Here is a 17,317-nt window from a genome sequence, read left to right as displayed (position 1 = left end):
GAATTTATGCAAATTCTTGCCATGTTTCTGTAATTTATGTAATGGTATAGCCATCTTTGTGGTTGCAGTCCTTTAGGTTTCAGTAATGTTATAAAGAGGATTGTTTGATTATTAGAAAGTTTATATATGTGGAGACCCTGAGCATTATAAATAAGATTATTAGAAAAAACCAGAACATTTTAAGAGCAGTCACTGTGCAAGACTGTACAGGGTAAATATTGGTCACTTTTGGTGTACACACTGACTAGATCATTTGTGGCCATTTATATAGCAAGGACCATTTATAAATTGTATGCCAGTTGCTTATCAGATTTCTGTCTGGATTTGTGTGAATAATAGGCCTTATCTTTTTCATCATAGATAAGCACTTTAGATATGAAACATACTAAAATTAAAGACATAAACCTTAAAGTTCTCTTAAGTTAAAGATACCAGTTGTCAGCATTAACTTCAATTTTAAGATTCTGAAACAAATACATAGTTAACTAAATTGAAAGTTATTTTAATATTAAAATGAGTAAAATTTTCTAATAATAAACTAGGTAAAAATATATTTCATTCACAGTACTCAAAAGTATCAGTTTATTAATCTCTTACATACTAATACAGCTTCAGTTTTTTTGTCTCTGACATAATTCACTATTTTCCTCAAAATACACATTATTTGTGGAAGGAACTGTTTCTAGCTGCCAGGGCTGGTAATTTTCTTAAAACTCTTGCAGAATTTCAAATTATATTTATTTTATAGATCAGTCTTCAGAATACTGGGGAATGCAGTGTAAGTGCATGTAAAGCTTTTAGGAAGCTCTGATCCAGGCATGTGCAGGAATGCCTCCTACAAAAAAACTACTCATGTCAACTCAAGGGTAATTTAGGGCAGTGGACCCAACATTTCTGTGTTGTTTTTCCATTGAAAATTAAATTACTTTCTCCAGGTTCTTCATTCTTTGTATTACATGTGCTTTTCTGTATGCAGAAAAAGGAAATGTGTATGCTGCTGGAGGTAACAGTGAAGGTCAGCTGGGATTAGGTGACACAGAGGAAAGGACCACATTTCATTTAGTAAGTTTTTTTACCAACCAGCACAAGATCAAGCAGCTGGCAGCTGGATCATACACTTCAGCAGCAGTAACTGGTAAGAGCAACTGCTGGTAAAATCTACTTATGTGTGTCCAGCCTGGTGTTCCAACACTTGTTCCAGCATTCTGTCTGCATATGTGGGTGTATTTTCTATCCTCCCTGTCTTCTTTTCGTGGTAACCATAGTCATTTTTTGATAACCACTTGCTTATTTTAACACAGTCTGGTAGGGAGTGGAAGTCTTATTAACTTTGTACCATATTAGTGAAAGTAGACCTTTTCCATGAGTAATTGCCTGCAGTGGGAGCTCAGCCTGGACTAGTTAAGTAGAAATCCTTACAAAAGAGAAAAAGTATGAATACCCTCAAAATGCAAAAAGTCTTCAGTTTATTTCCACAGACACCATCTACAAAGCATGAATCCTGTGAAAACTAAGCTGCAACTATTTTTGTCAATATACCAAAGTACAGGCCTGTTGGTACAGGTCACACAGCTGTGTCATTCCTTACTAATTCTGAGGGAGTCCAAACCCATTACCTATTTCTCAGGTGGCAAAATTATACCATCCCATTATGTTGAAATCCACCCTGTTATAATATTTTCAGTTGTTGGATGGTGGTCCTTTATTACCCTATAATGTACTTTCTCAAAGTCTTGATAAAGAGGAGCTGTTTGTGTACATATTTGGGGTAAGTTATTGAGGCTGTAATTTCAGAATGCTAGTCATGGTTGGTTTTTGCTTTTTTATAACAATTGCTAACATTCTCCTCATACTTTTGAGACAATTTTGAACGATTTTAGTTCCTAACACTGTCTCAGTAGCACTGTAGATGGTACATTTTTCTATTCACAACTTACTTCCGGTCAATAAGAAATATGCAGAGAGAAGATCTGATCTCTTCTGGAAGAGATTTTTCGTGTTGTTTGCTACCTTTTTTTGTTGTTTTTTGGTTGTTTTTTTTCACTGCTCCTATTGGTCTTTGTATCAACAGAGGCTGGTCTTAATTAACCTGCAGCAGGTATTGTGGTAGTTTAAGGGAAGCAAAATTAAGCTGGGCAATATAATCACCTGTGAAGAGAACTGAAAGATAAGGCATGAATAAGTGGGATGAAAGCCAGAACAGAGAGTAAGTTTGAAAGAATGAGAAAGGGGTGACTCACACCTAGATATTTGAAGATGCCTTAAATTCCTGGTAATATTTTCATATGGACCTCTGGCAACTGAACAGTCTTACACTCTCAATCTTCCTCTGTTAGGGTTTAGCCAAGTAGGCCAAAAAATTAGGTTTTAAAGTTCAGACTAGGCCTAGAATTGTCAGCTGACTTGAGCTGGGCTGAGCTAGCTAACAGCTGACTTCTAGCCAGTAATGTTGTATTCCATACCATATTACGACACCATCTCAGAAGGGATAGGAGCTGGTGTGGGAGTGGCTTGGTCAGTTCCATCATGGCTGAATTAAGAGGAGAACGTCTTGCAGCTCCTCTATTGTGCTGGGCCCTGCACCAGCTGCTGCTACTTGCATTTTGTTTGAGTTCAGGGAAGTAGAAATATTTTGTTACTCTTTCTCTTTCTTGCAGGGTGTCTTTCAGAGTACTTATAGATCTAGAGTGATACACTTTGTATTAATTGGGGAGTGGGAAGTTATTTCTTGTTATATATATATAAAACTTGTGTAAGTGTGTGTTATATTGTAGTTTTTCCTCTTAATTTTCTCTTTTCTGTATAAATACATGTAGTTAGTTTCAGCATAAACCTGGTTCAGAGGGTTTTTTTTTCCTCTCCCTCTTCTTTTTCCCTTAGCTGGCTGGGGGGAGGAGGAACCCTTTCTCTCTGTCTTGGACACTTGGTGTTTTGCCAGCTCAACCCAAGACATCCTCTTTCTGAAGGAATGTTTGTACATAGTACTCTTTCTGTTGCTATTTATAGCCTAACACCAGTTGATGAGTAAGAGTTCTGTATCACTTTTGACAAGCTTAAGGGATTCCCTCTTACTTAAGACTACTTTGTTGCATTGTGCTAAATATTTATGTCTCTGAGATCATGACATTTAGTAGTATCATACACAGTTTCTGAACTACTCTTCTGTAGGTAGATTAACTTTTTATTAGGTTTTGTTTTAAATCTGTTAACTATCTGTCTTCATTTCAGAGGACGGGCAGCTTTTTGTGTGGGGTGATAATTCAGAAGGTCAGATTGGCTTGGCCAATGAATCCTGTGTCAGTGTCCCTTGTCGAGTGGATGTTGGAAAACCTGTTTCTTCTGTATCCTGTGGATACTATCACTCTGCCTTCATAACAGGTAAGAGAATGGGAATAGAGGTTAGTGGAGACAGGACAGTGGTTTTCAAATTGGTGCCTGTGTAAAGGCATTTATTACTTTTGAAACTAGATATGCTGTAGTTGTTAAAAACTGCCATGTGGCAGAAAGTCATGGTTGTAGTTTTGTATCACATTGGGAGCAAAAAGCTGCAGTTAATTTCCTGCATTTGCACATTGCTGTGCAAAAGTATATTAGAATGAGTGTGTTATTGTATTATATCTTCATGAAGGTTGTGACATATATTGTGGTTTAATACTACGGTTTCAAAAGTCTTTTTTTTTGAGATTATTCATTTTTTTGTGATGATGAAATAATCTCAATCTTCTCTAGAAATATAAACACTGAATAGAGTTACTATGTTATGAGGAAAAATTAATCTCATTGCCTAGCAGTGCATGATTGTTGTCAAAGTTAATTTTTAGGTTTTGAAGTCAGTTAAACAGGAATGGTATGAGGAGAAGCACATGCTACAGTGAGCTATCTGATCTCCAAACCAACACACCTCTCTGTTTCTTTCCCCTTCTGTCTTCCCAACAGTCTGTTGGTTTCCAAAGTGAAGATTCCTCTCTTTTTTTAATAACAACAGCGTGGTTGAATTTACCAGCCAGTATTGATAGTATTAGGTATGAGGAGCCATGAATTCCTCTTAGCCACATAGATTTACATTATTAAAATTTACAGTTTGGTCCCCTCAGAGTAATTAAAGATTTCAAAGGATCAATAGTTTTGATTGTAAAGCTTTTAATGGGTACCCAGGAGCTATTCTATCAGATACCTTTCTCAGACCCCTTGATAAATGTTACTTTTCCACATACGGTATTACATTGCTTTCTGAGAACATGCTGTTAGGAGAATGAGAGCTTGCTATGGTGGACAAATATTAATTAGATATTATGCTGGTAGTGTGCAACTTTTATTACAGATCCTTTATTACAGTAAATGAATTAAGTGTCTGGGACTGATGAGGTGCTCAGCACCTGTTAGGAAATCTGCAGCTTCCTGAACTCAGAATAAATGGGGGGAGTAAGAATGGTGCAGTAAGAAGGTGTGTATCTCTGCCTTAGAGCCAAGAGCTGCAGCTCTGAGACTGCAGTGGAATGTTACAAAAGCTCCCATTAGTAGAAGGGTTGAGGACAAGCATCTAAGTAAAGAGAGAACAGCGTGTGCCAAGTGCTCTGAGGAAGTGGAAACTTTTAATGAAAGGGGATTAAAAAAAAGGTTGGTGAAGAAAAATGGAGCCTCTCAAAATATTAATAGGAAAATGAACTGATTATCACCTGTGAAAATGAGGAGTTGTTGAACCTGTTACTACTTAAGAAGGCCTGAATATGAGATGGAAAATCTTAATTTAGAGCCTTAGTATCTGCAAATCCTACCTGAACTGGCCTTCAGTGTATCTCACTGAAACTACTGACACACACATGGCCTTTTATGTGGTGAAAGTATAAATTTTTTTTTATTACTCCTTTGGGCCCTTGCCGACAGTTTTATTTGACTGATACTTCAGCTACCATAAAAATTTAGTATTGGACATCCAGGTACTTTTGCTGAATTGATCCTGTGGTGCACTAGTGTCAATGTGTATCCAGTGTTTAACAAACTTTTTGCATTTAACCTGAGTGTACCATAGTCACACAATGTGTTCACTGCCAGTTATTATATACCATGGAACTACATTTTGACATTTAAACATCAAGTAATATACTCTGTTTAATAATACAGCATAGTTGCAGGATGTAAGACCTACTCCATGCTGTCAGGCCTCACTGATGAGCATGGCACCAAGTGGTTCCCTTTCTTACTATGCTTATGTTAGACATAAGATGTCCAGAAGCTAAGCAAACAGGTAGGATCACAGGCATATCTGGCTTAAAACTAAAAGGTCGTTAACACAGATACTAGAACACATAGTGTGGACACAGAGTGCCCTCTCCAGGGCAGGATGTTCATTATTAAGAGATTGTTGAGATAAAAACAGTGGTAAAGTATAGATTTCAGCTTTTTTTTTTTAACTGAAATTGTTATTTCATTGAAACAGTTTTAAAAAGATTTTTAGTAGGCTCTTGTCTTTAGGGTGTTTAACTACTGTAAAGCAAAGTTTAATGTCACCTCGTAGTTCCAAAAAGGTTTATCACCTTCCTTACTTTTGCTTTTAGAAGGCCTTCTTTTCAGACAGTAATTCTACTTCTACTAGTGTTAATTCTGTTACTAACATGTCAGTCATCTGTATTCTGCCATGTACATGTGAGTCCCACTGGCACCAAAGTAGTTGTAGAATAGAAGAACAGCATATATCCCGAGTATTTTAATAAAAGAGAACTTCTGAAATTTAGAATGTTATACTCCTTTCCATACGCAAATTAGGAAACAGTTCGTGTTTGAAAGATAATTGTTTGCTCGCTTTCCCTCTCCTTTGCATTCTTCAAAGAGTTCCACTGAATAGAAGTTTTTAATACCTCCAGCCCTCTTCAGGACTTTTTCACAGTATGTTTCCTTTCCTTTCTCTTTGCAGACTTGGGACGCTGGGTCCCAGTATTTGAGCTATGTCTCAAACAAAGCAACATAGAAACAAAGAGCTGGAATCATAGAATCATAGAATCAACTGGATTGAAGTAGACCTATGAGAGATCATCAAGTCCAGCTCTTGATCCAACACCACTGTGATTACTAGATCATGGCACTAAGTGCCATATCCAGTCTCATCTTAAAATCCTGCAGGGATAGTGAATCCACCACCTCTCTGGGCAGGCCATTCCAATGCCTGACCGCTCTCTCTGTAAAGAATTTCTTTCTAATATCCAACCTAAACCTCCCCTGACAGAGCTCAAGCCAGTGCCCTCTTGTTCTACTGCTGGTTGCCTGGGAGAAGAGAACAACCCCCACCTGGCCACAGCCTCCTTTCAGATAGTTGTAGAGAGTGATGAGGTCACCTCTGGGCCTCCTCTTTTTTTTTTTTTTTAGCTTTTGTACAAACTCATTATTTACATACATCATCCTTAATTTAAATGACCTTAATTTCAATTAGCTGAAATTCTTGTCTAATATAAACAAATTTAAAGCTTCTGAATCAATATCTGTGCTCATAGACCCAAGTCAGAATCTTCTGCAGCCCTGTACACCTGTAACGTAATATTCACTGTAACATAATCAGTTAAAAAAACCCTGAAAATGGTCAAATCAAAACATAAGATTCTTGTTTTCAGATACATACAAACATGTATCTAATTTAGGAGTCACAAATGAGGTACTAAAATTACAGCTTTATCAGGAAAGAATGGGAAGAAAGCAGAGCCATTTACTTTGGAGAAGTATAATCAAACACTTCTGCTCCCTAAAATAATTTCTGCAGACAAATACCAAGTTGATTAGGTGTCCTACCATGCTAAAAAAAAGCATCAGCTTAGATTACCTGAAAGTCCAGATTCCAAACAGAAGACTACAAGATGAAAACACTACCAAATTTAGCTTCAACAGGGATTTTTAGAAATTATCGCTGTTTAAGTTGACTATTTGGAATGTCACTTCCTTCCTCTCACTGTGCAAAATTCATAAGACATTGAAAACAAAACAGATTCTGTTGTAAGTTTTACAAACACTGGAGCAAAGGTTTGATAGTACAGAATGGGTGCCAATATATACAACTTCTTCCCCATGAGATGAACTGTTAACATAAAGAAAGGGCATCAGAAAGCACAGGAATGAGCTGCACTAGGGTAGGTTGCTGGAAACTCATAAACAGATGAGATTAATTTTGTTTCTTCTTACTTCTTGATTAATGACATTTGTAAGAGTGAAGGACATTTGGAAGAGTGTAGAAGCCTTACACAGATCCTTACTTGATGTGCTTTTGACCACACTCCCTTAGTAGGACACAGTTTAACAGAAAGCAGTAAGCTTGGCAAGCATGTGTAGCTCATTTGTCCACTGGAGGAGATGGAGAGCAGGAAAAGCCAGTGTATCTAACCACTGCTCTGGTGTCTACAGCAGAATTAGACTTGTGGAGCCAGAAAGGTATTGAATATATTAGACCTCTTCTGGTGTTTCCCCTGCCTGAATTGCTACTGTAATCAAGGTCAAGATAAATTCTCATTGAAATGATGTCTTTTCATGGAGACCTTTGCAGGTTCCTTGAATTCATTTTTTCAATGTATTTTGTCATTATTTTTAAGGAGTGGCTTCAAAGATCATTCATTCCACCACCACTTCCATGCTCTGTATTTCAGCATTTGAGATGGTTTTAACCAGTTTTGTCATGAACAAATAGTTTTTCTTGTTGTTCATTTGTTCAAGGAATCACAGAGTGATCCAGTTCTTTTGTCCACTCCCCTCATTTGCCACCGACCAGGTCTCCTGTCTGCTCCCATCTGGAGGATGCATATTTGCCTTTGAGAGACATTTTCCGTGTGCTTGCCCGTTTCCTTGACATGCTCCTGTGACCTAAAGTTTAGTGATACAGAAAATGTGCCATGTTAGGAAAAGTTCAACACCTGAGAATGTGACTCATATGAGAAAAGAAAACTAAATAACCAGGTTCTGTTGTGAACAGAATGTCCTTAAAATGCAGGTGTACTGCACACAGAATGTCATGTCCTTAGCAGATTTACGGCACATGTGCTGCTCTCAAAATGTATCTGGATTTAACTGGATTCTTTTTATGCCTTATTGAAATTCTTCATAGCTTTTAGACTACTATTTGGCTTAAAGGGATGTATAATGGATTCAAAAATTGCTTTAGTAAATGGTTTTATCTTTGTTAGCTTGATTATTAAGTTGAAAAAATGTAACAAACTTGATTAGTTTGGGAAGTCAATGGAAGCTTGGCCATTTGAATCTCTAATCCTATTAATTAGATTGTGATTGGATTAATTTTTTCAGTGCAGTAGTCTCTAAAAAGAACTGCTGGGTCTCTTCAAAGAGAACTGCATAAGCAGTTATCTCCCAAGTGCTTTTGGGAGTTTATCAATTCATTTCTAAAAATATATGCCTGATCCGAGTATTAAAACAATACTTACCTTCCAAAAAATGCAGGGTTCTTTTTGGTTTGAGGTTTTTTCCTTTCTTTTCACTTAGAATCCCTAATAAAATATCTCTGTCAGCAGAATGCTTTGATTACAAAAAACCTCACATTGCAGTCAATTTTTCTCCTTTTAATTGGGCTGCTGTTTTAGAATAGAAAATTTATGCTGCTGCAAGTAATTGCAAAGTATCAGCCTGTGCAGAGTATTTCTGCATGTAGATAGAAGAATAAAGATCAGAATAAAAGCAGAAAATCAAACTGAACAGAAAAGCCTAACCATGGTCCATACATTGGAAATTAAATTAAATACACTTTTTTGCAGTTGAGATAATTTGGTGATACTTAAAAAACACAGACAGATTGAAATGACTGCAAAACAACTCCTAGGAAAAAAAATGTAGAAGAATGTAAGAAAGCCTCGAGAAGAGATGACTGAGAGGTGACCTTACAATGTCAGTCAGTATCTGCAGGGAGGTGTCAGAGGATGGGCCAGGCTTTGCTTGGTGATACCAAGCAATAGGACAAGAGGCAGTGGGTGGAAAGTGATGCACAGAAGTTCCACCTGAACATGAGGAAGGTCTTCTTTCCCATACAGTGACCGATCACTGGAACAGGTTGCCCAGAGAGGGTGTGGAGTCGCTCTCACTGGAGATATTCCAGAACCATCTGGATACAATGCCACGTGCTCTAAGATGACCCTGCTTGAGCAGGCAGGTTGGAACAGATGATCCACTGTGGTTCTTTCCTATGGTTCTGTGATTCTGTGAAAGGTATTTTTCCACAGACAAATGCAGGTAACCCAAGTGTTATGATATTATTGGGCTAGTTTGTGTGTGCAGGAAAGAAAATGTCAGAATGACAAAAATAAGGACAGCTGGGAGGATGGAGTTACACCTCTGATCATGAGGGTGTTACAACCCGCTCCTGGGAGGAGATGAGGGTAAAACCTAGGTTATTATTAATCATTCCCTTTGGAGTGGATTAAAGTTAAACGACACCATATAATCCGTGTTTATTTAACAATTCCGTTTAATGTGACATAGAAAATAACCTTAGTGGGGGGGGGAAAGATGCATAGGGGGAAGAAAGACAGGAGAAGAGTCCAGGACAGCAAGGAAAAAGAAGAGATGAGAATGTTATATAGTCACCGCCCTGGGATCCAGCGTTGCATCTCAGCAGTCCTGCAGACAGTGGGGGCAAGGAACAGAACCCAAATTCCCAAAGTCACCAGTCCATCTTATACCCTCAGCATGCCTTTTGCACCTCCCCCAAGGCAGGGGGTGGTTTTCCATGAAGCAATGTCGCCAGCCGGGCTGGGAACCCCCAGTATTCGCCAGGTTCATGTGGAGGGCAGGGCAACGGCTCTTCTTGCCTCTTCAGGGCTAGAGGCATGGGCCCAACTGTCCCTCAGGGGTATAATGCAAAAGTCAAAAGCCTGAAAAGTCTCTTAGAATCCATAAGTCATTAACCGTTTCAGTCTCTGACAGAGGGTTAGGAAATACAACTGCTATCCTGTTTCATTGTCTTGCTGAGGAGAATGGAGCTCTGTGAATAGATAGACTCAATAGATAGACTCAATAGCCTGAGTCCCATCAAACCTTGATGAAAGCTCAACGATGGTGTTATACCCTGAGTGCCTCCCTCTGCAGTTAGAGCATTCAGTAAAGGTAGTAAGTCCTTCTACTAGCCTTAGTGGGCCAGGATCATGGTACTTGAAGAATCTTTTCTCTTGTGAGAGGCAGAATAGGTCTTGGAAAATAGAGAAACCATGTAAAATAGTGTCCTAATTTAACTCCAGCAACTAAGCACCACACATCCATTCACTCACTGGACCCCACCAATGGGATCAGGCAGAGAATCAGAAGAGTTAAAGTGAAAAAAAATCGTGGATCGAGGTAAAGACATTTTAACAGGTAAAACAACAACCGTGTGTGCCAGCAAAGCAAAATATGGAATTTATTTACTGTTTCCCATGGCAGGTGTTTAGCCATTCCCAGGTGAGTAGGGCTCCATTATAGATAACAGTGACTTGGGAAGACAAATGCCATCGTTCCAAATGTCCAGATTAGAATGAAGTTACAGGAAGAGTAGTAACCTTTTTTTAAAAAACTTAATTCTGGTCAAGTTATGGTATGGAACCACTACCATATTCATGTTGTTGGTTATACAGTTCTTTTCTTACTTTCCTACACACAATTTCTTTTACTGCAATTTTCTATATCTTTTAGAAGAAAGTGTGGATTTTCCATCCAAATTCCATGCAAAATTATTTTCTGTTTTAATTCAGATTCTTACAAGCAACTTCAGTTTACATAAATACCAGTTACAGAGGGAATTGTAACCTCTCTGAAGCAGGGTGTATGTGTTTTTGTTTTCCCTTGGCTACATTTCTTGCAGGCTAAACATTGTGGTTCTAGAGGGAGCCGAAATGTAGTGCCTTCATGTCCCATCAAAGCAGAGTGCTTTGCACAGCTGTTGGGGCATTATAGAAATATGTTCAGTTATCCTGTAATGTTCAGACCCTTTTCTGTCTTATAGTTTTGTGTCTGTAGCAGTCTGAGTGCATGCTGGAAACCATGCCCTCTTCCATATTTTCACAGGAGATGGTGAGCTCTATACTTTTGGAGAGCCTGCAAATGGGAAATTGGGTTTATTTCCCAAACAGCTGAAGAACAATAGAGTCCCACAGCCTGTACTGGGAATTATGGAAGAAGTTAATATGGTTGCTTGTGGTGGAGAGCACACAGTGGTACTGACAGGTATGTAATTTAACTGGTCTTTCTTTTACAACCCTATAATTTAGTCTCAAATTCAATTTACTCTAAAGAATTCATATCCCACTGAAATGGGATGTAAATGGGATTCTGCTTGATACCACTAGTTCTACCACTTGCTTGACCTTGCCTTTATCAAACAGGTTCCCATGTAAATGTCCTTTTTATTTGACAGTATAAATGATGTATAGACTTGTTTTGCTTGTATGAAAATCCTTTAAGAGCTCAAATGACCAAAATGAGGTAACCTTCCACAGATGAGCTCTGCACAGCATGCTGAACCTGTTCAGTTCCACACAGCTTGGGATTCTCAGCATCTGAAGGGATGGGAGGTTATTGATACTCTCTTGTTTTTTTTAATAGTCTTAGCTCCAATAAATAGCATTTTAAGAGAACTCTACGTAGTCCGAGGGCATTTCTTACTGGAATTGTAGTAAGCCAGCACCTCCTAGTGCCACACAGATGATGAATGTTTCTTTCCTCTAAGGAGCTTGAAAGTGGTATTGCAGTGAGGGGGGAAATTTTAGAGGAAAGTTTCCATTCTGTGGGAAATTTAAATGACCTTGAATATTTAGGAAGTCACTATTTACTGGATTCCTAAGTGGATTAAATAGCTCTCATTGTGGTACAGAATTTGCTTGTGCCTTTGAGCAGAATCTTTAGCACACATATGAAACAAGTACAGATATAGGCATTTGACATAATGTACAAGTTATGAAAAATCAACAAATACAGCTGTTACATATTAGTTCACAGGGCCACATGTATAGTACTTGGAAGAAGGTGTGTATTGCTGAACTGTTAAATAGTTGTCTGCCAGGTGTGACTCAGCTTTTCCAAAAGATCTGTGCAGAGCATTGCTAGCTGTTTATCTCCACAAGTTCTACCCTGAACTATGGTGGTAGAGAAGCAGGAAAGGTAAGTTTGACTTTGCCTGCAGATGGTTTGAAAAATACCAGCTTTGGCTTGTAATGAATGTAGTATCTGTAAGGCTGTATAGCCTATAATTATTCTCCTACCAAAATAAAAAAGCTGGAAAAACAAGTGGAATGTATAGATATCAGTCCTTAAATCTGTATTCTGAAAATTCTGCATAATCTCTTATCAATCCTGTGATGTGCCTTCAAGATTCTGTAACTAAAATTTCTAGAATATAAACTGAAAACCTAACTGAGGGAGGTAGTCAAGTAATATGATGTGGTAATTGTACTGTAAGCCATTGGAGAGAGTAAAGGTGGAAGTGAAGTTCTAGGAAAGGTTGTGTGTAATGAATCAGGCTCCAAGGTTCTGGATAGGTTAAAATTCCTTTGGGAAAACTATGAAGAGGAAATAGCAATAGCCAATCCAGGGAATAAAGCAAATTTATGTCTCCATTTCAATGACTTTGTCTCTCATCTTCCACCAACATACAGTCTTACCCTGGCAGTATTCTATGTCACAAAATAAATTTCTTTATGTGATTTGGATTATTATTATTAGTGAAAAAATTGCCATAAATTTAAGGCCAACAAATGTGTAAATTGCAGCATTATTTTATGTGTTACAAAGTTCTGCACAAAAAGATTAACAATTATTATTGATTGTTTTTTAACCATAAATCTGAATTCAAGCAATAGATATTTCATTCTTATGGTATTTCATGTGATAAAAATTCATCATAACAAACAAAGAGATCTGGTAGAAGGATGCAGACCTGAATGCCATCATCACTATCGTGTAATTTGTACAAGAGCTAGAAGAGGCAAAATATAAATGCCAAAAAAACAAATGCAGTAGAAAAAAATACCATAGTAAGCCAGCATCTTAGTAGGTAAGATTTAGTTGCTTATGGAAATATATTTTGTAGTAGAAAGCAGAGAAGGAATTCAGTGCTGGGTTAGCTGTCAGCTGATGAGCAAAGTATTGAGTGCCAGAAGATCTAGTTGAGTCACCAGAAGAGGAACACAATAACCTTTAACAAAATACATTTCCTAAAGATTAATAGTTGTGATAAGAATGAAAAGTCAGATCAATGTTTTTTAATGTGATTCAGCTCTTATTAAACAGGTTACAGCTGTGAATTGTGCCTAGGACCCTTTGAGTGAAGAGTAAAGGATAGTGGAAATACTCTCAAGGGAGAGATACTTAATAAAGAATGTTATCATAAAAAATTTCTGACTCAAAGTAAAATACAGAAAAAAAATTGTCATAAGGGATAGATATGGACATTTTAAAACTGAGTGTGACATACATACATACATTATAGACTTAGCACTAGAAACTCAACTTGAAAGCAGTCTTGAATTGCATCTTGAGATAAAGTGTTGTGACCACAAATTGACAATTCTGATGATATATCTTTAAAAAGGAATGAAACATTTATACCTGTTTTAAGCTCATTTTCATAAATTAAGAAATTAGTAGAATTTTGAAGAAATTCTGAATTTCACATGTCATCTTCTGCTGCTTGGTTTTACTAACACAATAATTACTGATGTGGTTCTCAGCCTTTCAGGGTCTTCCCAATTTTTAAGGATGTGACATTTCACTCTAAAAAAATAAGGAGTGTCTGACTATTGAATGTTCCACTACTTCATCTCTCTCATTTAACACAGCAATAGGATAGGAAAAAATGTCATGTGGAGAAACTGTTGCACGTCTTGGCTCGTTTCTTGCCATCATTTCTTCTTAGAGTTTATCAAATTAGAAGAAAGTGTAATCCAGTTATCTTACAGAGTACAAGGCAAGTTTCTTCCTGACTCTTACGTGTAATTAGTCTGTTCCAAAGCACTTCATTTGCTTTCTTTTTTATGACCGTTATCTATACTATTGGAAATTTTGTATAGTAAGAACCACTGTTATCTGAGTTATTAAATCAAGCTACTGTTTGGAATCTTTCCAACAAGTATCACAGTAAATGGTAAAAAGTATATACTAAAATAATTCTTTTTTTTGGTCTGAAATTCCAAACTAGGAAACTCAGTTATTTTTCACAGAGAACAAAAATTAAATTGTTGAGAGCAACATTTAGGAACAAAAAATATTTTAAAGAGAAGTTTTAGGAATATTGAGTATGATATTGAAAACCATATTCTTTACATACCTTTGTGTTACTTCTACCTTTAATATTTGCACTTGTTCTAGAGTATAAACAGAATTGCAGTTAAAAATTCTATCACTCAAAAGCTTTCTCACCTTGAGGTAGCACAAACCTAGTCATTGCATGGCAGTCAGTCAGCCAGTCTGAGAAGATCGTCCCTCATTCCACTTGAGTTCTCTCAGAGACTGAAATAAATGCACCCCCTACCCCAGTGTTTGCAGATGTTTCCTACTGGAAATGAAAGCTGTTGGTGTCGTAACTTTCAAAGGAAATATGAGAAAGCAGCCATCTCAATTTGTGTACTTTTTCATTAAAGTGTTTTTAAAGGTAGAATAATAATAAATGTGAATCTGGAAATTGGAGAAGAAGAAACAGATGATTTGGAGTGGCCTTAATATCTTCCAGTCTTTTTCAGATAACAGCAGATCCTCTGGGAATAATCTTGCCTGTAGAAGGATATATTACCTCCTTTGATTCTCTGAAAGGAGAGAAAGCAGAGATAGCTCTTCAAAGGAAAAAGTGAAGCAGTCCTTTGAGAATAGAATGTTTGACAAAACAATACAGCACATTAGTGCGTTAGTATGTAAAATGTTGGATTTTTTGTCTTCTGTCTCAAGGTCTTTTAAAAAGAAAAGAAAGTCACAGCACCCTTTTGAAAGAGGATAAAAAGGATGAAAAAGCTCTACCTTTTCCTGACAGAACCCACTGTTCAAACCACATAGGATTATCTAGATTTTTCAAACCATTCTTAAGTCTGTATACTATTTGTACTGAAATCTCCAAATCCAATTACTAGCTCTGTTAATACTGAATATTGTGTTGACAGCTGATTTTTTGCAGTAATATTTTTTAGCATGAGATGTTTAAAAATAAATCTATTATAAGAGTGAGTAGCCCATTGGAATAATAGTTATAGTAATAATGGTAATAATTATAATAATGATAATAATGATGATGATGATGATGACAATAATAATAATAATAATAATAATAATAATAATAATAATAATAATGTTCAAGGGAAATGAATCTATGTGGAGAGGCCACCAAGATGATTAGAGGGATAGATCACCTCTCCTATGAGGAAAGGCTGAGAGAATTGTGGTTGTTCAGCCTGGAAAAGAGAAGGCTTCAAGGTGATCTAATTGTGGCCTTGCAGTACCTGAAGGGAGCCTGCAGGAAAAATGGAGAGGGACTGTTTACAGGAGCATGTAGTGACAGGACAAGGGGGAGTGGCTTCAAACTGAAAGAGAGTAGGTTTAAATTAGGGATTAGGAAGAAATTCTTTACTATGAGTGTGGTGAGGCACTGGGACAGGTTGCCCAGAGAAACTGTGGATGCCCCATCCCTGGAAGTGTTCAAGACCAGATTGGATGGGGCTTTGAGCAACCTGGTTCAGTGAAAGATGTCCCTGTCCATGGCAGGGAGGGTTGAAACTAGATGATCTTTAAGGTCCCTTCCAACCCAGGCTATTCTATAATTCTATGATACAAGAATACCTGTCTGCTCTGTTTTAGTCTGTGGACTTTTTTAATTGATCTGTAGCTTTAAATACATAGCATGAATACATGATTCTTAAAAACATTCTCAGAGTGTTGAACACACAGTTCTTTCAGCCAGTGATATGGCTTTAAAAATTTATAAAACCTATATAGAGTTTTGCCTAGAACTGTTTTATTGATACTGCCAATGATCCTGGAGATTGCTAAAGATGCCTGCAAAGTTGGAAGTTACACAAATACAGGGAAATACCCTTGTTCTTCCAAAAAAAGGACATGTAGGAAGAAAGGGAGAAGCAGTCCCAGCACTCGCGTGCTGGAGGTCACTTGGGACAGCAAAGCCATTGACTTTTGTGCAAGCTCTGAAACTGTTTCTCTTTGTCTTTGAAGGGCCTCTCATGGCCTGCTGCTGTGGAGGCAGCAGTTCCTTCCTTGAGGCCAAGACACGATTTGTGCTCTGTTCCTTCTGAGTGCTGTTTCTGTGTCCAAGCCTGCCTTGTGATTCACAGATGCACTGGAGGCAGCACTGCTTCTCTCATTCTCCTGTGACTGTCCGTCCTCTCTCTCCCCTTGTACCACTGGTGCTGCCATGACTGTTCCACAGGAAACTGTATCAGCAAACCCTTCCAAAACCTGGCTTGCTGAGCAGGGCAGGCTCACCACATAAACAAGTTTGCATGCCTCAAAGTGCAGGTGGGAACTGAGGACAGAGAATGAGGGAGCAAAATCTGCCCTTTTACATTTGGTCTGTCTCATTCAACCGTATCCTTACTGGGGCTGAGGACAGGAAAAAGAATTGGGATTCACACTGTAGGCAAATTTATTTACAAATCCAAGTTCAGAATGGTGAGATTCACCACTGTCATTTTATCACTAAGTTTATGAGATTGCTTTGCCATACACTTCTCTTTCCACGTATTTGTAAAGACAGATTAGAGGAAATACCTCATTTCTGCTAAATAAGGTTATTACTGAAGTTTGACCTCACTGCTGCACCAGAGCAGTAAATCACTTAAGAAAGGTTTTTCTCTTCCTGTGTCCTGTGAATTGACTAAGGAGCAAGTTTAGAAGGAGCAACATATAGGTGCTCCTATTCTATAAGAGCAGGAGAAAAAATCATTGTTCTTACAAAGGCACTCCAGCCCGGCTTAGGATTGCTCCTTTCTCCTCATTGGCAGTAGAAACAGAGGGAAGAAAATATTTCCTGCACTTTTAAAGTTAACATTTGAGAACATCTCCCTCAACACAAATGCAGAAGACATTGCAAGTTTCATGCTAGGATTAAAGACAATGTGAAAAAAACCTTCAGCTTCACTCAAAATAATTATGTTAGTCAGATAAAGCTATATAGTTTGAAAATTATAAGATCTGCGAGTTTCCAAAGAAACATTAAGAAAAATGCAATGCTTCTAAACAGAATTTATGAAATCAGCCATCCTGAGAAAGTAATTTGCTAAAATGAAGATGAGACTTTGGTTTGCTTAGAGAAAACTCCTGACTTTCAGGTGCGGTTTCTTGGTTCTCAAGTACAAAGTCTCAATGTTACAGG

At 37.7% G+C, this 17,317-nt stretch overlaps 1 protein-coding gene across 1 annotated transcript in view; it reads left to right on the top strand.

The window, feature by feature from the left end:
• Positions 1 to 17,317, top strand: part of RPGR (retinitis pigmentosa GTPase regulator) — a 45,196-nt gene that overhangs the window by 12,400 nt on the left and 15,479 nt on the right. The window contains exons 6-8 of the mRNA XM_071568862.1: positions 977 to 1,135; positions 3,229 to 3,378; positions 11,017 to 11,175. Of these exons, the coding sequence (XP_071424963.1) occupies positions 977 to 1,135; positions 3,229 to 3,378; positions 11,017 to 11,175 (468 nt within the window). The remainder of the gene's footprint in view (positions 1 to 976; positions 1,136 to 3,228; positions 3,379 to 11,016; positions 11,176 to 17,317) is intronic.

The sequence above is a fragment of the Pithys albifrons genome, chromosome 1 (genome assembly GCF_047495875.1).
Source record: "Pithys albifrons albifrons isolate INPA30051 chromosome 1, PitAlb_v1, whole genome shotgun sequence".
Lineage (NCBI taxonomy): Eukaryota > Metazoa > Chordata > Aves > Passeriformes > Thamnophilidae > Pithys > Pithys albifrons.
This window is presented reverse-complemented; position numbering and strand designations above follow the sequence as displayed.